A 23546-nucleotide genomic window follows, 5' to 3' on the forward strand; every position below is an offset into this window, starting at 1 on the left:
AAAAGTCACCAAAAACTCATTTACTTAAAACTTAACCTAAAACTTAATTATACCATTTTAATAACCTGCTCACTTAACTATTTTTTTTTTTTAGTGTATAACAATTTGAGATTACTAAACTAAAACCAAAACATTTTATTTATAAAAGTAAAACCCTTTATACTTTTACTAAACTCTCAATGTAAAATACAAGACAAAATCTCAACTATTATAACTTTACTCCATTTTTGACATAAAATTAAAAGATTCAAAACAAACCTCAATAAAAACTTTTTTTTTACTAAAAACAAAATTATAGACAACTTATTTTATCTGAACCCAAACCAATTCAAGCCCAATTATCTATCTTTTATATTTTTATTTTTTAATTATTTTATGATTTTTATTTTTATTTTATCTATATGTATATTTATCTTGATTTTTTTTTTTACTTTTCATTTATTTTTTTATCTAATTTTTTTTTATTTTGATTTATCTTTAATTTTAAGTTCATTTATCTTTAATATTTATTTTATTTTACTTTATCTTTATTAGTGTTTTTATTTTTAAAAAATGTCAAAAAATTAATTAAAAAAAAGATAAAATGAAATCTACTGATAATCAATTTAAAGAGGGATCAGTAACAAAGTTTGGTGTTATCAAAATTGGAATTAGATTTAACTTGTAATTTCTTTTTGTGATAATACAAAAATTTTTGAAGATGAAGATTGAATCATGGATGATCTAAAACTTTCCTAAGTCAAGTCTATAAAAAAAAGAAAAAACCTGCGATCAATAAAGAATAGAAAAAAAAAAAAAAAAACACAGAAAGACAGAGCAATCACGAATACAGAGAGGAGCAAACCCATCATTTTAGTGCTTAATCCCAGAAAACCAGGTTTCCGAAAGAAAAGTCAAACCACAATCCCATCTAAGTCCATCACTCACCAGCAATTTGAATTATTTTCACCATCATCGACTGTTGCCCACTATTCCACCATTATCACCAGCCATTGAAACCTAAACTCTAAAATTATCCTCCCAAACAGTAAGCCAAGCCCAATATTCTTGCACCCTTGTCAGCATCAACTCCACCACCACTCTTGCAACATAAACCCAGTTACCAACCATCCCACCAGAACAGATAGTAATCGAAAACCTTAGATCCTTTTATCACTTGCAAACCTATCATCCTAAAACCACAAGTCACACAATAAACACATAGAGGCAGAATATAGAAACCAAAAACCAACATTCAATTAAGCAGTAAAAATCACAATTCAGCACTCAAGCTTGACTTTCCTGCCAATAACAATACACGGTTAGAAACAAAATTTTAGCATCAATATAGAGGACCAACACAGAATCAGAAGGATCAGAAGGAAAGGCTTTTCGAGTTTAACTTGGGAAGGAAATTGAAAATGTTAATAGTTAGCATGACAACAAAGTACAACAACGATCGATGGAGGTGAACGGTAACATACAGCAGACTGTCATTGTAGAGTTACCAAATTCTGGGCTACCTGAGCTTTTGGACAAGTCAAGGCAGAAAAAAAAGGTAATGATGAAAAGATGAAGTTGTAGGCAATACTCTGAGGCAGAGAACGATGACAATAGCGGCAACAACGATGATCAATTCAGTAGTGACAATCCATGTTCTGGAATTGTTGGTGGTGGACGCTTGATTTTTGGATCCTAAAGTCTCACCATTGGTTAGAGATTGAAAAGAGGAGACAACAAAAAAAGGGTGGGAGGAAGCTATAGAGGTCTATCAATTTTTGGAGGTTCCTGGGAAAGAGGGGAAATAAAGAAAAAAGAAAGGCTGGTGGACCCGCTCACTAGCCCACGGCCTACGTACGTACCATCTAAACTTGGTACTTTATCTTTTTATTTTATTTAGCCTTTGTCTTCTCATTCTTTAATTGATTATTTATTTATTTTGTTTGATGCATAGTTTTAGAAAAAGTGTTTTAATTATTTGATATTAATAAAATAATAATAATAAATAAAAAAACTAAAGTAAAAACTTTAAATTACTGAAAATAAATTATAATAATTTCAATGATTAGAAGTCTAAAAAATCAAGAATGATTAAAATTTTAAAAATTTATAAGGGGAGTTTTCCTTAAATTTTCTAGAATGACGGAGTTTTTAAGAAAAAATTTTGATAACAAAAATGATAAGAATAAAAAAATCACATTAAAATTTTTTAAAAAAATAATAGAATAAATCTTGAAATTAAAATCTTTCGTAAAACCAATTATAAAATTTTAAAAATCACAAATCGATGATTATCTTAGAAATTTTTACATGAGAATTTTTATCCTAAACATTTCTAGAAAGGTGGAAATTTTGGGTGAAAATTTTAAACATAAAAAATTTATGAAAATTAAGAATAAAAATAACAAAAATGAATTCTTAAAAACAAATGAACATTAGTCAAATAATGAAATTCTAGAAATCAAGAATGGTTGAATTTATAGAAATTCTTAAATGAAAAGTATCTATTTAATTCTCTAGAATGGTGAAAGATTTAGATAAAAATTTTAATAATAATATTGCTATTTGCTTACAAACAACCATAAAAAATCAAAATTTTAAAAAATCAAAATTTAGAAAAGTTTTAGAAATAACAAAATAAATCTTATAAACAAAAATAAGGTAAATTTAATGAAATTCTAAGAGATCAAAAATGGTTGATCCTCTAAAAATTTTTTAGATGAAAAAATTATTTTTAAATTTTGCCATAATGATAGTAAAATTAGATAAAATTTCAATGATATTTTAAACAATAAAGATAGAAATAAGATGTTTTAGAAATGATAAAAATAAATTTCGAAAATGAAATTCTAAGAAGTTAAAAATATTTGATTTTCTTATAAATCTTTAGGTAATAAAATATTTTTAAATATTTTTAAAATAGTAAAAATTTAGATATATCTCAATACAATAAAAATTTAGATATAGAAAATTTACCCAAAGTAAAGTAAATTCGAGGATGAAATTTTTAGTAATCATAATGAATGATTATCTAAAAAAATTTTAATTGAAAAAATATTTTTAAATTTAATCCAAATGGTGAAAATTTTAAATATGTTTTCAATAAAGCAAAATTTAATAAATGATTAAACTTTTTTTCTGATGATGGAGCTTTTGCAAGAAAATGAATTGAATTCTTGAGTATTTTTTAAATGAGAAATTTTGCAAGATCATTGGAGAAATCTCAAAAATTATTTTTAATATTTAAAATTTAACAAAAGACCATTAGATCCATAGATCCTAAGGATAATTTAAAATTAAATTGTACCATCTTAGAATAGATGTGTGAGAGTACTATCACTTTTTCGTATGTAATTGAACTCTCATATCATATTCTAAAACATAGACTAAAAACTTGTTTTTTTAAAAGCTTAGATCAAGCTTAGGATAACTATTAAAGAATAAATTAATTAGGTGATCAATCGTACTTAGATAAAAAAAATTGATGGTGACTTTTTAAGTTGTGTCTAGTTATATGTCTATGAATTTATACGTTATGAGATTATGTCAAGTATCAAATCTAAAATCAATTGCTAATTAATGAAGGGGTTTAACTTAAATATAAATTCACAAAAAATCTAAAATTTAACAAATAATACCACTTTAACAAAATATAAGATTTTGAAAAGATATTTGAGTTGATTGTGAAAAGTGATTAACAAGTTTTGCTGCTGTACGAAGAAGAAATTTTTCTCAAAGAATTGCATTTACTTTAATTTCTGTATGTTTTTGGATTAAAGAATTTTTGTGTGAATTGATTGATCCAAAGAGTATTGCTATGTTTGGTACGAGCGAAGAAAATTTGAAGGAAGGAGAAAAAGGGATAAAAAATGAGAAGAAAAAAAATTAATATGTTATAAATTAGACATGTTATTCGGATTTAATCATGTTAAATCATATGATATTTTATAAATTTTAAATGTGTTAACTGTGTTTTATTTCGTGTAATATCTATAATAAATGTATCGTATTCATATTTAAAATTTTGATATATTTAATAATTCGTCTTATATTCGTATAACTGTAATATATTTAACGCGAGATACAAAAATATACGTGAATTATTTGATTTATTATATATTTCAAAATTCTGAATCATGTAGAGAGATCCTATCGTATATGAAACCCCATTGAGCATAAGTTATCATACAAGGCCTTAGGCCCCTAGCCATCACATCCTCGTACAAAATGGGCAGCACCATGAGGGGAAATTCTAATGGCCAAAAAAACTATTAAGAGAAAATCTAATGCAAGAGCAGAGCCTGTATCCACCAGCGCACATTGAAGAAGAGGCCATGAGGCAAAGACTGTTTCTTTCAAGAGTGAAGAGACGATGGATTCAATTCCAATGGGATGTAAAGCTTTTAATATGCGCTAAAAGCTGGACAAGGGACAAGGGACAAGGGACTGCTTGTCTCTCCCCTCTTTGCCTTTTTCTTTTAAAAACCTTTTTAGTATTAATTAGCAAGGCTCCCATGGTCCCATTAAGATTCAGGTGTGTCAAATGTCAATGAGCTGAGAAGACAAGAAAAGCACCCGCATGACAAGCTCATTATTCAAGTATTTATTGAGTTCAATATTATTAAAATTCATAATTAAAATTATTTTTTAATTTTAATTTATCTTTGGACCTTTTATTTTTATATTTATATTTATTTGATTGAAAAAAATTATAAACATAAACTCATTTCAATTCATAATCTCCAATCATCAATTTTAATATCATGTTAACTTATCTAAAAATCAATTGACATAATTTAATTATTTTTTTACTCTTAAACCTCTTTCCTACGGGAGCAAGTAGTATAGCCATTTGTAACAAAATTATTTTATTCAAACTCATTTAAATAATAATAATAATACACAGAAACAACATTTAATATCATAATCTTTTATTATCCTTTTCTTTTCTAGGCTTATCATAACCTTATCATTATTAATTCAATGAATACCAAGACATAATTAATTAAACATATAATGGTGATCAAAACTAATCCAATATTAATATCTTTTGAGCTTCTACAAGTTGTAAGACGATAAACAAGTTTTGTTCATAAGATATTAACAAAAAAGAACTGAAGACTTACATTGTTTTCTTAATCATTGCTTACCAAAAAAGATTGTTGAAAATGATCCTCGGTAATGAAAATTGGATTTAAATCCTCATGCAGTCCGCCAGGGTATAGTTTCAAGGAGGACCTTAAGCCGTCTCCTAGAAATTAAGATGGGCTTTATCTATAACTTAAGCCAGGCTAATACAGCCTGCAGATCTCATCATATCAAGTATCAACCCAACAGGGCGTCCTTTCAGTTTTTGAAGAGGAAGATGGCAATGGTTTGTTCAGCTTGAGCTATGGAATAAAGTGGGCTGCCGACATCTCCAACAGCATGGGCCGTCTCATTCTCATTTTCATTTTTTTTTTCTGAAATTTTCATTAAAAAATTGGATTATATTTGTATAAGAATTAGTATTTGATGTACTGTTTATGTATAAATTACATATACTATCAATGAATCATATGTTTCAGTATTTTGAATAAATAAATTTTAAAATTCAAGAGCCTTTATCAATAAATACTCATAAATTTTAAATATTTAATTTATAAAAGTAATTATTAATTTTCTTTTCCAACTTTCTCTCCCTAAACTTAGTAGTTTCCTCTGAGTCCCACTATCTTTTATTTTCTTGCTCTTTCTTGGGAGCCAAATGCCAACCTTTTTTTTTTGTGGTCGACGGGTTGCTGCAAATTAAAGAGAAGGCCTCAAGGATCCATTTTGAACTTTCCGCCCCCACTAAATGTCATTTATGTTAACATGCTAAGTCCAAATCGCCTCTAACCCACTTTGTTTCTTGCATTCTGTTTGGTGCTGTTAGTGGGGTTCCATATAAGTAGCAAATGGCTCAAGTTTAATCCAATAAGATTCATTGTTCTAATAATAGGTTTTTTTTTTTGGTTGATTTATGCACTTAAAATATTATTTTTAAGAACTTTATTTTTTACCTTATTCATGAATGATGTATAAAAAAGTTATCCAGCATCAAATATAAATACCTAAACCGTTATTACGCCAATGCAACCCGTGAATGCTGTCAACAATTCACTCCTAAAATTACGAAGAAGCCAGCCTGACAATAGAAGAACCAAACAAAACTCTAATCAAAAAGCTTTATTACATTCGTTTTTTTTCTCTTTTGTCAGAGAATCTCTCACAACCTATTTTTGTTTGGTCCAAATCCTATATCATCCAAGCCTTTTTTATCTATCTCTTCATTATTAACATATAAGATTAGACAAACAGGGAGGGAAAGAAAAAAAGACCCGTAAGCATTATGGCTAAGTTTTTGTGTTCTTTATGCATAATCGTAGTACTTCAACTGTCACAATTGGCCATTTCTCGGCGTGAACAAGTCCCAACACCACCGCTTCCGGTCTTACCACTTCCAACATTTTCCCAATTGAAATGGCAACAAAGAGAGCTCATAATGTTCCTTCACTTTGGTGTCAACACATTCACAGACTCCGAATGGGGCACCGGGAAAGAAAATCCATCCATATTCAGCCCTGTTGGTCTCAATGCCAACCAATGGGTTACCGCAGCTTCAGAGGCGGGGATTTCTCTCATGATCCTCACTGCAAAACACCATGATGGCTTTTGCTTGTGGCCTTCTAAATATACTGATCATTCTGTTATATCTAGTCCTTGGAAAAATGGCCATGGGGACGTGGTCCAAGAGTTTGTCAATGCAGTCAAGGCTCATGGCGGCATCGATGCTGGATTATACCTGTCACCCTGGGATCGCCATGATCGAAGATATGGACATGATTTGCAGTACAATGAATACTACTTAGCTCAGTTGCAAGAACTGCTTAACAAGTAAGATTAAAAACAAAATCTCTTTTAACCTTATTGATCTTCCATTTATTATTTACAAATTTTCAAAACCATAAGAGGGAAAATATTTTTTAGAGAAGTTCCTTTTCTTTTTGTCCATCAGCTGTCCTGTAGTCTGACGGTCTTTAATTAAATTTCTCATTATTAATGCACTTGAATTTGGTGTGTTGTCATATGCATTTGGCAGATATGGGAGTGTGCAGGAGATATGGTTTGATGGAGCAAAGGGTAAAAATGAGAAGAACATGTCCTACTACTTCACAGATTGGTTTTCAATGGTGAGAGAGTTGCAGAGTTCAATCAATATATTTTCAGATGCCGGTCCCGATGTGAGATGGGTGGGAAATGAGCAAGGATTTGCCGGAAACACGAGCTGGTCTACCATCAATAGTACCTCGCTGTCAATCGGAAATGCAAGCATAATTGAGTAAGAACAAGATGTGAATACAAAATATTTCGAAGTTTGGTATAAATTGTAGTGTCTTTAACTGTATATGTTAGTCATTTGAAAGGAAACATCTTTTCCTTTTTCTCATATTCCAGTCACTTTTAACTTGTGTTGATTAATTAGTTAAATAACATATCTAATCTCTGGATTTAATTAGTTTCTAACAGCCTTAAGCTAGCTAGGGCAGTTTTTCAACCGTCAAAAGTAGAAGTTTTGGGGTTAACTAAACAACTTAGATCAGTGACTGTATCCCATTAGATGCCACTTTTCTGTCAAAACAGTCATCCATGTGACCTGTGAACGTCCCAGCTAACAGTTCCTTTGTTTCAATAATGCAGTTATCTTAATACGGGTGATAAAAAAGGGACAAACTGGTTGCCTGCAGAGTGTGATGTTTCAATCCGAAAAGGATGGTTTTGGCATAAATCAGAGTCACCCAAGAAGCTAAGCGAGCTTTTAGAGATTTACTACAATTCTGTAGGCAGAAATTGTCTCATGTTACTAAATGTACCACCCAATTCAACAGGGCTTATATCTGAAACAGATGTTCACAGATTAAAAGAATTTAGAAGTGCAATTGACACAATATTCTCTACCAATTTGGCAGAGAAATGTTTGACAAAAGCTAGCAGCCAAAGAGGGGGAAAGGGTGGTGGTTTTGGTCCCGAGAATGCGATAGACAGTGATCATCTTTGGACATATTGGGCGCCAAGGAATGATGGTGACAGAAAGGATCATTGGGTTGAAATCAGAGTACCCAGTGGAGGGCTGAGATTCAATGTGATCAGAATTCAAGAAGCAATTGGGCTGGGACAAAGGATCGTAAGGCATGAAATTTACGTAGATGAGAAGAAACTAGTGGAAGGGACAACAGTGGGATATAAGAGGCTTCACAGACTTGAAGTGGTTCACGGTCGTGTTGTGAGGATAATAATTAAGGAATCGAGGGGATTGCCTTTGATCTCTTCCATTGGTTTGCATTTTGACCCATACTAGAACACACACCAGCAGTGATTGAACTAAATAGGTGGTTTTTTTTTTAAGCTTTTGGGCTTGCAGCTGATTGCCTTTCGGCTTCAGCATATATTTCTGGCCCATGGTTTTCTGTTTCATCCCTTTGTCTTCATATGTAATAAAGTTTGCTAAAGGCCTAAAGACAAGAAGAATATTTGAAAATTCTCCATCAAAATTGCATAATGCAGCCTCTTTCTGTTTATATCAGAAACTGTTACCACCGATTAATAATAGTGATACAAAGAATATCAGCTCAAGCTTGAACCGTATCAGGAGAAGCGATGCAGTTCGAGAAACATTAGATTTTCGGAGGACAGTTTTGAACGAAAATTTTAAACTCTCTTTGACAAATACACCATGTGAAGAACAAATAAACAATATTATATTATTTAAATAAATGTAAAAATAAAAAAATTAGTAAATAAGACGTTAGTTTAAAATTTTAAACTCAAAAATATAATTTCCACACGAAATTTTAGAGGATTTTATTGATAGTCATACTCCAATATTTACATAAATATAAAATTGTATTGAATTTTGATCTACTCAAAAAAGAAATAAGTAGGAGTAACCTACGCAGAAAATATAGAATAAACGCTTCTGTTCTCTCCTCTATAATCCACATCTTACACAGCATAACCTCCCTTCAAGATCCACGAATTTCGTTTCCTAAATTATAATCAATTCTCATCCCATCATTACTGTTTAAGTGTAATTTTTCAGACAGCAATGCCTTTGAGTTTTTTATATTCTTTTTTCACTGTTAATGTTATGGTTGCAGGAAAAGAATACATACCTGAATGTAATTTTCTTACATTTTCAGCAAAGTATAAAAAATATGGTGACTGGGGAGGAAGGCAAAATCCCCAGGACTTACACTTAATAATCATAAATAAACTAAAATAATAATTAAAAAAAAAATCTACAGATTAACAACACATGGAAAACTAGATAAAATGTTGTAGGTTTCTATTGAACATTATCTTCATCATCTTCGAGAGGTAATTTTGCCTACACTGCCAGCCATTTCCCTCGAGTGCCTATTGTATTGGCTGAAGACCATTTCTTGCTATTGTAGCGGCCTCGCCCACCACCCAAACCATTTGAAAACCTATCATTCCTTCGGCCACCTCTGCCACCAGAGAACCTACCACCACCGCCACTTCTATCACCAAAACCACCCCGTCCACCACCAAATCTCCCTCTTGACTGGTCTCTCTCTTGTAAACGTGGCAGTTCTTTCTTCAGCACCTCTAAGCTAACATTCGCTGCATTTTCAGCACCTGAAACCAGAAGGCAAGAAAAAGGTGTACAACCTAAACCCAAGATTACAAACTAGTAACAATGCTAGCTAGAAACAAAAAAAAAGAATCCCATCATCCAAGAAGACCAGCAACCAAATACCTTGGCAGAAGAAAACTAACAAAAAACTAGTACTTGAAAAAAAAGAACTTTGAACATGACTAGACCAAGCACCACCAATCACATAACTTAAGAGAAACATATACACATTTTATATGATGAAATGACGCTCCAACAGAGGTAACAGCCCAAAGAATAAGTAGGCTAGGGAGCAACAAGAAAAAATATCAAGTACAAATGCCTCAAAACAATCACAAACTAGACCATAAAGATACCATTTAGAAATGTTTCCACATCTTCTTCTGCAACATCAAAAACTGCACTCATTCCATCAGCAGTAAGGGTCAGACCATGCACTGACTGAACCTTTTCCTCAGGCATGAATCTTTTCAAGACACCAAAAACAAATCTAATACATGAAAACAATGGGGTCAGGATGAATTAATCGAATTTAGATTGCTCAGTAGCAAAAAATAAAAATTAATGGTGCACATCAAAAAGTTCCTCAAACCAACTAGTTATTTTATCCAAGGTAAAAATAAATAAATAATTTTTACAAGAGAAGATGAGAATAATTACTAATGCAGAAAAGGATGATAAAAGAGGAATTGTATCGTCCAAGAAGTATTTAGGACTTGATTCTCATATAATATTGTATTTCATAGATTCAACTCATTCAACATTCATACTTACTGGATTTTAGGTTAATTAATTAGGGTTTTGGATACCATATAAAAATCTGCTATTTCAATTCTCAGTAGCTTTTCTATTTATTGAGATTATTGAGACACTGAGACATCTTGATATTTGAAATTTAAGTATATAATTCATTGTTTGCAAGAATTTTCAAGTCCTTGAGTTGCTAGTGATTATCTATCTCTTTTTTACAGATTCTATATCAATTACAAAGATAAACAAATGAGGAAAGTTTCATGAACTTACGAAAGTGTGTAAATAGGTTTTCCAGCTTCAAGAAGTAATGTAACATGGTCCTCCATAGACGTTAGAAGGGATCTGCTCTTTATCTCAGAATAACCCTAAAATCATGCAATAATTAGGTCTTTTCAACCAAAAATGGAAACCAGAGTTAAATTATTACTTATACAATACAAACACCAGAAAGTTAGCATTCATAATATGAAGAGAATCAACAGGTCCGTTATGGGGGAGGAAGAGAACTCACTGCAGCCTTGGCTAGTGCTTTGGCAAGTAGATCTTCTGCCGATAGAACAGAAGTTTCCAATAGCTCCAGAGCTACATTCTTCAAGGCAGGAATTACACTAATCTCATAGAGGTTAATTGACAACATACAAAGAAGAGATCAAAGATCAGTATTAGCAAGAACACCTGTCAGAGACTTGGGTTATTATTTTTGCTGCTTCTACACTAGCAGATTTAGCAATATCCACAGGCTGAGGAGCAGATATGTGCTCAAATTTTACACCAGATTCTCTTTCTATCTTAGATATGTTCGACCTTTTAGGATCATAAAGCATGACAGCAACTCCAGTGTTGCCTGAAATTTTAGTAACTCTCAGTATCTTATCATATTCTCAATAGCAAAAGAAAAAAGAAGAGCTAAATTATCATATACCTGCTCTCTCTGTTCATCCAGACCTATGAATGTATGCTTCTACATCACGTGGAGGCTCACACTGAAATAGAAGTAATGGTATATAAACATTAAGGAATCAAAAACACGTCATAAACTTTGGTAAAACAAGTGTATCCAAACATACCTGGATAATTAACTGTACATCATTGATATCTAATCCCCGTGCTGCCACATTTGTAGCCACTAATGTCATGAACTTGCCTGACCGGAACCCATAAAGGGTAACCTGCAAGCTCATACCAAAATGAGAAATAGTAAAACAACAGAGTTTATTTTGCTTTAGGAAAGCGTGAAAAATGATATATATACTCTAAATAACACCCTACCTCACGTTGGGCATGCTGTATGTCCCCGTGCAAAGCCTGGGATCCAGGCAACAAGCCAGCAAGCTCAGAAGCAGAATCTTTTGTCTCAGTGAATATAATAGCACGTCCACCACTGAATCATATCCGTTGACAAAGAGGAGAAATGAAGAAAATGACTCAGCCAACCCATCAAACAGAAATCTAAATTGTATAATTAATGGTTATTTTAAAACTAGAAACCAACCTGCTATAACAACGAATAATATCTGGGATCAGCGGCGACCTTGCCGACTTAAAACACGGCAGGACAATATGCCTAACGTTGGTACTAGCCTTCATCTTCTCATTACCAACAAGATCAACAGTCTCCTTGCTTGTTTTAAGAAACCTTGCAGAAATCTGGCAATGAAAAAAAAAAAAAGAGATTTTGATCAGAAGGGTAAATAAAGAGGAACAATATCCAATTTACATTTTTAATTCATGTTCTCAAAGATGGAGCAGATAACCGAGCTAATAGAAATGCTGCAATGAATAAAAGGGTTAAGAAACATACACCCTTCACCCAGTCCGGCAAGGTAGCACTAAAAAGAAGTGTCCGAACTTTACTTGCATCCTCTACCTTGCCTGGAAAATTAAAACCGTTAACATAAGCAAATCAGACAGCAAAATGATGCACACAGGGATCAATGGTATCAATAATTGGAACAAAGGCACAGCTGTGCCTGTGCACAACATTACAATGTATTCTACTTCTCTAACGTTCATATACAAAACTTGTACCACCCAAAAAAAATAGCATTTGCAGAAATACATGCCTAATATAAGTTCCACATCATCAACAAATCCCATTCTCAACATTTCATCTGCCTCATCAAGAACTCGATATTTCAAAGAGCCTAAGTGAATATTCCCCCTCTCTATGTGATCCTGCATCATTTGCAGTGGGACATCGAATATCATCATATAATCAATGGGACATCAAATATCATCAAATAATTGGGTATTTTTAAAAAGTATAGAATTTAATGACATCTCTAAAACTAGCAAAACCGCTTGGATGAATAACGGCAACAGATTACCTTTATGCGGCCGGGTGTCCCAACAACTATATCAACCCCTCCCTTTAGTTTCATCTCTTGAGTCTGCTAAGGAGCTCCTCCATATAAACAGCATGATGTCAACCCTAACACCTCGCCATAAACTTCAAAGTCCTCAAAAACCTAGAAACAAAAGGTTAATTATCATAAACGTCAGACAAAAGAAGGGCACAATCAAAGAATCTGATGTCTAGAGAATTAGATTCATAGGGCTATACCTGTTTAGCCAATTCCCTGGTTGGTAAAAGTACCAGAACACTTGGTACCCTTCGATATCCAGTCTTCCTGGATGTTTTTGCAAGGCCGTTTGTTAAAGACTCCAATATAGGCAACACAAAGGCCAGTGTCTTACCCTATAAAATAGCAAACAAGGCCAATGAGCTAATTAAGAAGAGAACTTTCTAGAAACAGTCACACAACAATGGTTTGAATTGAATTAACCAATATCGGTCAAGCCAACATAGCTTGACATCCGTAATATATTAATCAAAGTTAAACTTCAAAATTAGGCAAAAAGAGAATATGATTTAAACCATGCATTTCATATGAGATTTTTGTAACACAAGTTTCCTTCATAAGCTATATCAACAGCATTCCCAAAATTATGGAGTTGATAGTCACATCAATAACAGCATAGTTATCAGATAAAAACCTTGAACATTCATAAGAAATCCATGGTTCCTATCAAACTACAATCATATCAAACGGTAAAATTCTATTAGAAAATTGGCAGCCAATAAAATAAGTGCACGAATGTTTGGAAAAAAAAAATCAAAACGAAGATTATACCTGACCGGTTCGTGCGCGTCCAACCAAGTCAGTGCCATCAAGAATAATATCAAAAGTCATTGCCTGAATAGGAAACAACGACTCAATCCCCTTCGAATTTAGCTTTTCTCTAACCGCTTCCGAAATCCGAAACCTCGAAATCGCATTGGGATTCTCACTTTTCCCTTCATCTTCCTCTTCCTCTTCCTCCACTTTCGCTCTCTTTGTCTTCTTCTTCTCCTTCACATCCACCGGCTCAACAAGCTCCGAGCTTGTCTCGCTCCTCTCCTCCTCTTCCAGGTGGAGCTCCCACGCCTTTCGCTTCGTCTTACTCTTCTTCACCTCCGAATCATTTTCCGCTTGTTTAACCTTCGGTTCCTTCAGCTTCTTCATCTTCTTCTCGGTTTCTGGAGTTTCGAGAGCAACCTTCTTCTTCATCTTTTTCTCTTCTTTCTTCTCTTTGATATCAGATAAAGCTAAAGAAGGCATTTTAAATTAGGTTGTTATAAACTAAAAATCAAAACCTTTGAAGAGATATATAGAGAAAACAAATTAGAGGATATGAAAGAGACAGAGAGCTTTTTTCTCCTGCTGCAGAAGTATGTTGCAGTAAAATGCAGGAGCAGGAGGGAGAGAGAAACAAAAAAGGGTTAGGGTTTTGCTATCTTATAGCTTTGGCGGTGTGCTCGACTTCGATGTGAAACCCTACTTAACTTGGCTGTTTGCCGTTAAATTGACCAAATAGAACACCCCCAAGAAGGCCGTCGGCCAAAAAAGCCGAACCCATTTTGGATATAAGTTTTGGATTTCATATTTTTTTTTTTATCTTGAATGTCTAAAACATATTTAAGGTTTTATTTTGTTGATGCGTTTATTATTTATTTTATTTTTTAAAGAAAAATAAATAAAAATAAAACAATTAAAACCATGATCCATTTTAATTCATTTTAAATGAAAATAAAACAATACCTCATTTAATTGATCAATCCATGTATGTCATTCTTATGCTTGCAGTTTGTGGAAACAATTGTTGTTAATGGTTTATGGAAACATCTCCATTGCAACCTATGGCTAGTGATTGAACCGAATAGTTCAGATAACCAAATCTCTAAATTGCAAATTAACATAAGGTTTTTGATCAACTTCCTCAACATTTCTCCTTTTGTGCAACATCCACAACATTATTCTTGGAACCAATATACAGTAGCTGCAATATCCAAAATGTGCACTGAGAGTGAACTCTCAACCTCTTGGATTCAAGTTTCATTGACCGTCTTCGAATATCACACAGTTCTGGCCGTCTGGGCAAATGATACAGCTACTGTTTATAGACAAACTGAGAGTAATACTCCGTTACATGCTATTTCTCAACATGTCAGCTGTTCATACAGTTTTGAAAAAATAATATCCAACCAGCACCACCCTTTCCACCAAGATACTATCCTCCAAAATTTGCAATAAACATAAAGACATGCAGTTTGGTAACCAACATGCAACAGTCTAGTGTTCTTAACCGGAATGAATTGCAGTGCCAAGAGTTTGTAGTTAGCACTGAATATCATACTTGAGAGGAAAAAAAAAAAAACAATGTTAATAGTGGTGCATACTTCATAGTTCATATAACATTCTACAATCTTTTCTAATATAGGTATTAGGGACTTTGCCAAGACCTACTTATAAGAGTGCACAGAGAACAAACAAAAGAATCATAAATAAGAATGATCTCTGGCCAATCTGTCGATGCGAAGTAGAAGCACTGTTGCAATAATTAAATCCATACCAATTGCCGCCAGGAATGAAGGTGTCATAGTAAAAGGTAACAGCCCTTGAATTATAACCATAAATCTTCACACTCTCTGGCTTCCAACCATCGGGTCCAGTACGATAGAGATAGACATAGCAGATCTGATATGCACATGGTCCATATATCTCAAACGTATCTGAAGAACATCGTTCAAATGTCCTAGTGGATGGATCATCCAACCTTGGTGCATATATCTGATTATCAGGGGAAACAATCATTATCTTTTCCAACATATCAGTTTCATGTCACAAAGCATCTCAAATACCAAAGTGTGAAGATGGTTTTACACGTTCATTTTTTTTGGTAATACCCAATAAACCTCCATGGGGAATGCTTTCATATTTTCAAGATGCAAAAACATACTTGAATTTGATCAAAGACGCAAAATTTTTCCCTTTCTAAAAGACAAAGAGATCATATAATGTATTATATTAAGAAAACAAGTATTATCCTTGCCTAATTCATCCCTCTGCAACATGCTTTCACTGCAAACAGATTAACCTTATGCCATGGATGATATATAGATGAAACACAAAGTTCTGCCCTTTTATCAAAAATTGCAAATTTCCATCCAGCCGAAAGCAATCTATAAACCTTGCTATAACATCAACCTAAGCAGCTATCACAAGCAGCTGAAAGCAAGTTCAGCAGAAAAACAAAACAAATTTCACGAAAATTAATGATCTTTGATCCACTTAAAGTCATCCCTTGGAGTTTTTAACACTAATTTTACAATTTCCATTGTTCCAAAAACTAATTAAACTCTAATATCTCTCCTGAAATAACTCTCATCCCATATTAATTTTCAATTAGCAATAAATTGGCTAAAACATGAAAAGCCATGATAGTGAAAGAAAGTGGATAAAAGAAGAAAAAATAAATAAACGAACCTGATTACCATAAGCATCCCCAAAAGCGATACTGATCTGATCTCGAGTATAACTGGTTGAGGAACAGCTCGTTGAAATAATCACCGAGTAAGAACAGCTCCCCAAGTTCTTTTCTCATTTTTTATGTTGTCATAAGAAAGGGAAAAAAAACTTCATTTATAAGAACACAATCAAACACATAGATACGAGAATTTTATTGACAAGGGATTGTTGGTATTTGGTAATGGTACCTGTATATAACTGACATTGAATGATTCAAAAGCTTGAGGCTTCTGTCTGATTGATTTGGCTTCACAAAGGATGAATATGAAGCCAAAATAGAGTAAAACAAACGCTGCTTTACCCATATTCACTTGAAATGACAATACCCTTTTTCGCACAAGAAGGATGAAAGAAGAAAACTCGACAATTGATGAAAATTGAAAATGAAGAGGAAAATTTTATTAAAAAAAAAAAGAAAAACCCAGCACATTAATGAATGTAAAACAAAGGGAAGATTGCGATAGATAAAAGATAAGGGCACATCTGTCATTTAGCATTGTAACATATTAAGTTTTTGGCTTAATATGCAAATTCACCCTTGAACTTTTCTTCAAAAACAAATAAGCCCACGATATTTTATTGCATGAAATTAAAATTATAAAATTTTTATTTTATTATAATTATACTCATTAAATTTTAAAATTAGATGAATAATATCCAATTGATAAATTTTTAAAAACATATTTTCTTAAATATTTGTCATTTAATGCATTCAAATGAATTTAATAAATATTTTTTACAAATTAAATCATCCAATTAAAAAAAAATTTAAAATTTTGAATATTTTATCTTGTCAAAATTCTAATTATAATAAAGTAAAAGTTATAAAAAATTAAGGATTTATTTGTATTTTAAAGTAATTATGGAAGACTTATTTGGATATTATACGTAGATTTTTCTTTGAAATTGCAAGGTTTTCTTTGCTGATTTTTTTTTTTTGTGAAATACTCTTTTTTTGTTTTAAGATTTTAATATTTTTATGCTTTTGATGGAAAAAAGAAAAATACAATATCGGTAAATGAAAAAGTAAAAAAATAGTTTTTTTTTTTAATTTAAAACTTTGCCATTGTGAATAACAAAAAAAATTTAGTTGGAAACATATTAATTTTTTCTATTTTCCTTTCTCGTATTAAATAAAAAGTACTTACATATTTTTTTTTTACAAAATAAGTAATAATTATATGTGGTACTATTATTTCAAACGAAAGATATAAATTAAGGGGAAGCAATTTGCATGAAGCTTTTAAAGTAAAACTAGTAAAGAGGTTCGGTTTCGTCCGATTTATTATAATAATTTTTTATATTTTATTAAATTGATATTTATTTGAATTTAAAATTTGAGTGATATATATAGTTAATATAAAGTAATAATTTAAAAAAAAAAAGTTAACATTTATGATTAAATATCTCGAATATTTTCTCCTTTGAATCAGAACTATTCGTTTTTTCGCTGTTGTGAAACTTGAAATTTTCTACAACAAAAGAAATTAATAACCAAAATTACTATTCAAATAAAACCAAACAGCATGTTAAACAGCACACGAGGACAAACTTTTTCCCATCATAAACCAAACTAATTTAACGATTATATATATATATATATATACATATATATATATATATATAACTAAACTAATCCCTTGTTTTCAAATTAAATACAAGTTTAAGTTAAAAGTTACAACATAGGCACTAATATATTTTTGTACAAGAAACCTCAGAAGCATACAACTGCTAAGTCTTAATAAAATAAAACATTTTTTTGATAAATTTCTCATTTTCGATCATTTGATAAAAATGTCCAATTATAAGTAAATAAGTTCAACTCAATGAAGTAAACAATTATAACTAAAGCATGAAAATACCTTATTCAAATGAATATAACACCATCCATCAATCCATAAAGAGTAATGGATCAAAGATAAAAAAAAAAAAAAAAACAAATATATTAATCCAAGAAGCAAAGTTAAAGAATTTGTATCTCTAAAAAAACTAAAATAGATTGTTCAACATGAAGAAAAGAAATGTAAAGAATATACAATGAAATCAAATCTATAAAACTAACACTAAATTCCAACCAAAACCTAGAAAATGAATTCAACATCCATGGATAATTAAGATACCTTAATTTTCATACTTAGTGCTATATTACCAGAATTCATCTCTCTTTACATTAAATCACATAATTCAACAACCAAAAACAAAAAATAAGATAAATCATATACATATCAATAAATATAAATACTCATATTAATTTTAAACTCTATTAGCAAAGTTAGGGAATTGTCACATATTCCATTAAAATATATTAAAAAATTGATAAATTAACATAATAAATAACAAAACTTGACAATATTTTACTCTACTTGTTGGAGTTTAAAAACTCCATTAACGATGTATAGTATAATATTCCATAAAAAAAACAAAAAGACAATAAACCCAAATCAACACTATTTATATATTTTGTTTTAAGTTAATGATCATTTCACATATTGGCAAAATCACTTTACAACATAGAAAATGTCTGCTAAATTTTTTACAGAGTTTTCTTTCAGAATATTCATTGACTTCAAACTATACTACATACAAGCCTTTGTGGGTGTTTCCACACAAATAAGAAGAATTCTAGACAGATTTCATAGCATTATTGATTCAAAGATTTAGTTCACAAAACCTAGTTATCATAATATGCAAAAAGCTGCTTCACATGAGTATGCCTAGTAGCAACATTTTATCCATCAACTGTAACCCAATCTACAATGATTTATACAAGTTGCTTCCACTTTTCTTCAAGCTATGACAGAATGTTCAATCTGAATGTTATATTAAAAAAAATTAAAAGATAAATGCAGGACTCTCTTTATTTTCTCTTCTTCTCTAAATAAATAACTAAATATAAACGAACAAAAAGATATAGCTATGGAAAGAATCATACTCTCAAATCAAACTATCAGTCTATCACAGCTCCTTACCTCGCTTCCCCACTCATAATTTCAATTCACACTCCTAACAAATAAGCCATTTCCTTTATTTTTTACGAATAATGTTTAGATAAATTGCATATAAAATTGAAGAAAAGTAAAATGTATAGCAAGAAAGATATAGACATGGTTGGCAAAATAATAAGGGCAGCTACTTACCAAGACCCTCACATATTTGCAATCCTTCATGCACTTTTGGGCATTCCAAACTACAATTCTAAGTTTAGGTAGCCAAATCTCTATGACAAATTTCTTTTGCTCAGCAGTCAAATTCAAACAATAATTTGTTTTCCTACATCATATGGCTAAAAAGCGCATAACAAAATATAATAACCAAATCTTCTAAGATCAGTGCATCTAATACTTTACAAAGTCATAAAAATTTTAAGATTTTTTAATTTCTTCAAAACAATAAAATAAAGCCTTCAAAAAAAAGAAATATAAAGGAAAGCATTTTATTGATAAATATCTTCTGATCAAAGGCATGTACATGATCACAACATGAAGTTGATGAAATAATATACCACTTCAAAAAATAAAAGACATAACATCCTTTGTGCCTTAACTTCAGTCAAAGTCATAATATGAAAATAGAAAAAGAAATTAGTTCTCGATGAACTTCTTATAAAAGAATAGAGTTTTTTGTTCTGTTGTGGTGCATGTGAATATAGATGAGAGGCTTTCACATGACCTTAAATGGACTGTTCATGAATTGACAGTGTAATTCAATTTGTGTTGTTTGATTTAAACACCCCTTGAACAGAGTCTCAGGCTTCCTTAATTTTTATTAGGGAGTCTTCTTTGATTGCAAGTTTAACTTGTCCTATTTCATATGGTTTTCTAATTTTTCTCTCTCTTTTAAGGTGGTTTATGTGTTTTTAATTTTCTTTTCTTCTGTCTCCATCCTTAACAAAAGATTAAATTAAAAAAAATATACAAAAAATTACTTGCAACATCTTGATTATCATAAGTGGCACGATACACTATTCTATAGGTTCCATGAGCTATAATGTACCTTAAATCCAACTTAGCCAAATCAATCTTCGACCTCTCTATAACCCTTTAGTTCTCAATGTTTTTAGACCAAACCCTGCTCAAATGTTTCTCAGCTGCATATCTAAGCTTTTTAAATCAATTTTATCAGCTCTAAAGATCATAACTTTGCTACTAATGCCTCATGTACCCTTCATCCTTGAATTTCTACCTCTTTGTTGTTTATTTGATTTCTTTGGTGTCTTCATACCACAACTTTCCTCTCTACATTTCAAATCCATGCTCATAAAATAACAAAATCACCAACTAAAAACTTAAAAAATAAAAAATAAAACAAAACATAGGTTTAACTTATCTATTTATTACCTTAACCTGACATATGCAAAATTGATTATGAAATTAAAGTACAATAAATAGAGCAAAAAAGTATATTAAATATCAATTAAATAAAACAGGTAAAATAGTATATAAATATGATCAGATATAAAACCTAGTTTCACCAACCCTAATTCCTATTAGAACTCTATACAATATTGACCTTATAACCAAAATTTGTGATTTTGTATTTAAAAAAATAATAAAATTGACTTTTTATTTAGACTTGAAATAAATGTGGAAGTTTGTGACCTCTTCGGCTTTGAACCCCTTAAAGCCCTTGCCGAAGAAGACAATATTCCTAAAAGAAGCAGACTGGAAAAGAACTAAATTGGAAAAAGGTTAGATCAAAAAAGAGCGTACAAAAAAAAAATCTTGATCTGTCAAGGCTGGAAACAAAATCGAGAATCTAGGAAAGGAGATAGAAAAACCCTAAAACTAGTTGCAAAGTAAAAATGAAGATGTAGAGAAAGAAAAAGAAAAAAGGAAAAAGAATGGGAGAACATCGTTCGGGGAATAAGTGAGTGGGACTTTGTTGGTGACAGACTATCTCCACTTTTGCTCAGCCATCAAAACGGTCGGAATGAAAAAACCAATGTGAAGGAAAGAAAAACCATATAGATGTAAGTTTAAGGATCCTTCAGGATCCTTTTTATATAAGGTAGTATAGATATAACGAGGGGGAGATCAAAAGTGAACTTCCAAATATAAAGAGAAATAAAAGTGATGTCTTTTTGTATGTAAAGTATGTAATAACAAATCTTGACATTTTGTTTTTGGAATGGTTGATTAAAATTATATATATGTTTTATTTATTATGTTACTTGAACTTAAGAGTGAGTGTCAGACATGAATATGTATCCAACACAGCTATGCTCATTTTTTTAAAATTTTTTTATATATTTGAATTGTTCGATCTCCATACTTATATTTATCGTAAATGTATTAAAAACGTATACTTAAACGAAAACAAAAAATGTGAACAATTAACATAATTTTTTTAAGGTTTTATGAAGAGAAAAAAAATTAAAAACGATAATAAAATATGAAAAAAAAATAAGTGTTTGGTTAAAAAGAAAACATTGCATCTTTGATACTTGGTTGAAGACTTGAAACTTTATTGAAAAAATTAGAAAGTTAATTTATTTCTTTAAATGTACATGAATATGACTTAATATTTATGATAAAACTAATACTTTTAAAATTTTGTGAATAATGATTGTAAATGCAATAAATAGATAAATTATAATATGATTTTTATTCTTCTTAAATAACAATACATAAAATTAAGTTAAAAATAAAATGAAAAAATAACAATTTTCATTTTAGAGCCAATTTAATCTAATTTAATATAAATATATGAAATAATTATAGTATATAATATATATTTGACATTGAGTCCTAGAATTATCTTGCTAAAATTAATTTGTTTTAACAAAATTAATTGTAAAATCTTCACAATCCATGTCAAATAGAGTATTGTTGCAATGTTTCAGTCATAGATACCATCATTTGCTTCTAATCTATTTGTCTTGGCATAGTTTATATATTAAAGAACGTTTGGTTCAAGGAAAAGTTAGATTATCCCTCCAAAATCTTGCTTTTCATAATCTAATTTCTTAGTTTGGTTTATGGTATATAATTCCTAGGGGTATTTTAAAATTTCCAGTAGTGTCTAAATAGCTTGGAATCATAAACCTATCTCTTCTTGAGGTTTTTAAAGATTCTTAGAAGAAAGTAAATTATGTCTCACTTTTGACCTCAATATAAATTTTTTTTATCTATTTTACTTTTAAAAATTAATGTAATTGCATGATAAATAGAGATCTATTCTAACACGAAAAGCTACATTCATAGTCATACAATTAGGTAAAACTACATTCCTAGCTACATGATTGGACATCTACCAATTATTGAACATGTAATAGATTACATATAATAAAAACAACATTTTTAAAATAACAAATTTAGTACATTACTACAAATTTAGGGTTTTAGATTTTTTTTATTTTCAATAACATTACATTACGTATGAAACGTAGTTGATTAATTAAAATAAGAACAAAATAAATTAGATTTTTTAATATCAACTACACTTTTTAGTTGGGAAACGTAGTTATAGATATAATATTATAATAGAATATTGATGATACTTTAACCACGTTACCTATGTTAAAAACGAAGTAAGTGATAAATAAAAAATTTTCTATATATCAATAACTACATTTCTTGTTATAGAAATGTAGTCATTGATAAACCATAGTTTTTATTTTTATAAGTACTAAGTTTTTTACATACGAAGTGTAGTTGATCATTTTTAAAAAATAACAAAAAAAATTTAATATTTTCAATATCAATAATTTTTCTTAGTGTAAAAATGTAGTAATAGATATAATATTTATAATAGAATATTTAAGATATTTTTAACTGCATTTTTTATGTACAAAATATAGTATTTGATAAAAATAAAATTTTCTCAATATTAATAACTATATTTCTTATTATAAAAACGTAGTAATTGATAACCTAAAAACATAATAACTAACAATGATCACATTTTTTTAGTTTCAAACTGTTGTTGATAATAGATAAAAAAAATAACAAAATAAACTAATATTTAAACAATATACAAACCACATTTCCTTTTCAGACAATATCGCAAAACTCCAGTCAAACCCTAGATCGTATATTTTCTGTTTCACACAACATCACCTTTCAAATTTATAATTTCATTTTTGTGTAGTTCATTTTATCTTATCTTTTAACATTATATGGTCAGTCTACTATCTATTTTGTATGATTTGTTTTGTATTATTTGTTTGCATCAGATATCTTCTTATTATATTGATAGATCTGGATTAGATCTTGATTGAAAAGTTATTAATCTATCATATGTGTTCTTATTATTGGTTTTGTGTTCCTGGTCTACAAATGTTTTCTTAC

At 30.4% G+C, this 23546-nt stretch overlaps 2 protein-coding genes and 1 pseudogene across 3 annotated transcripts; 1 reads left to right on the plus strand and 2 right to left on the minus strand.

Annotated features, from left to right (window-relative positions):
- The first annotated feature begins 6137 nt into the window (after positions 1-6137).
- On the plus strand, positions 6138-8586 carry LOC111288381 (alpha-L-fucosidase 1-like). The gene is made up of 3 exons (XM_089745816.1): positions 6138-6894; positions 7100-7339; positions 7699-8586. Exons 1-3 carry the CDS (start codon positions 6350-6352, stop codon positions 8354-8356), a joined length of 1443 nt encoding a protein of 480 aa, XP_089601942.1. The 5' UTR covers positions 6138-6349; the 3' UTR covers positions 8357-8586.
- Positions 8587-9167: 581 nt separating this feature from the next.
- Positions 9168-14336, minus strand: LOC111281448 (DEAD-box ATP-dependent RNA helicase 7-like; annotated as a pseudogene). The gene is made up of 14 exons (XR_016329190.1): positions 13543-14336; positions 12972-13106; positions 12736-12876; positions 12472-12583; positions 12210-12280; positions 11901-12055; positions 11678-11789; positions 11476-11577; positions 11331-11391; positions 11084-11252; positions 10920-11016; positions 10679-10773; positions 10012-10145; positions 9168-9657 (listed from the first exon to the last, which is right to left on the minus strand). The product of XR_016329190.1 is annotated as a DEAD-box ATP-dependent RNA helicase 7-like (transcript).
- A 766-nt stretch (positions 14337-15102) lies between these two features.
- On the minus strand, positions 15103-16669 carry LOC111288391 (embryo-specific protein ATS3B-like). The gene is made up of 3 exons (XM_022879274.2): positions 16446-16669; positions 16216-16323; positions 15103-15519 (listed from the first exon to the last, which is right to left on the minus strand). The coding sequence occupies exons 1-3, from the start codon at positions 16560-16562 to the stop codon at positions 15196-15198; spliced, it is 549 nt and encodes a 182-aa protein (XP_022735009.1). The 5' UTR covers positions 16563-16669; the 3' UTR covers positions 15103-15195.
- Between the last annotated feature and the right edge of the window lie 6877 nt (positions 16670-23546).

The sequence above is a fragment of the Durio zibethinus genome, chromosome 17 (genome assembly GCF_047325235.1).
Source record: "Durio zibethinus cultivar Kanyao isolate XHJ-2024 chromosome 17, ASM4732523v1, whole genome shotgun sequence".
Lineage (NCBI taxonomy): Eukaryota > Viridiplantae > Streptophyta > Magnoliopsida > Malvales > Malvaceae > Durio > Durio zibethinus.

Coding starts and splice junctions, on each gene's coding strand:
- LOC111288381 (XM_089745816.1), top strand. CDS start 6,350: ATGGCTAAGTTTTTGTGTTCTTTATGCATAATCGTAGTACTTCAACTG. Junction 6,895..7,099: donor TTGCAAGAACTGCTTAACAA/GTAAGATTAAAA, acceptor TGCATTTGGCAG/ATATGGGAGTGTGCAGGAGA. Junction 7,340..7,698: donor GGAAATGCAAGCATAATTGA/GTAAGAACAAGA, acceptor TCAATAATGCAG/TTATCTTAATACGGGTGATA.
- LOC111288391 (XM_022879274.2), bottom strand. CDS start 16,562: ATGGGTAAAGCAGCGTTTGTTTTACTCTATTTTGGCTTCATATTCATC. Junction 16,324..16,445: donor TCAATGTCAGTTATATACAG/GTACCATTACCA, acceptor AAATGAGAAAAG/AACTTGGGGAGCTGTTCTTA. Junction 15,520..16,215: donor GGGATGCTTATGGTAATCAG/GTTCGTTTATTT, acceptor CCTGATAATCAG/ATATATGCACCAAGGTTGGA.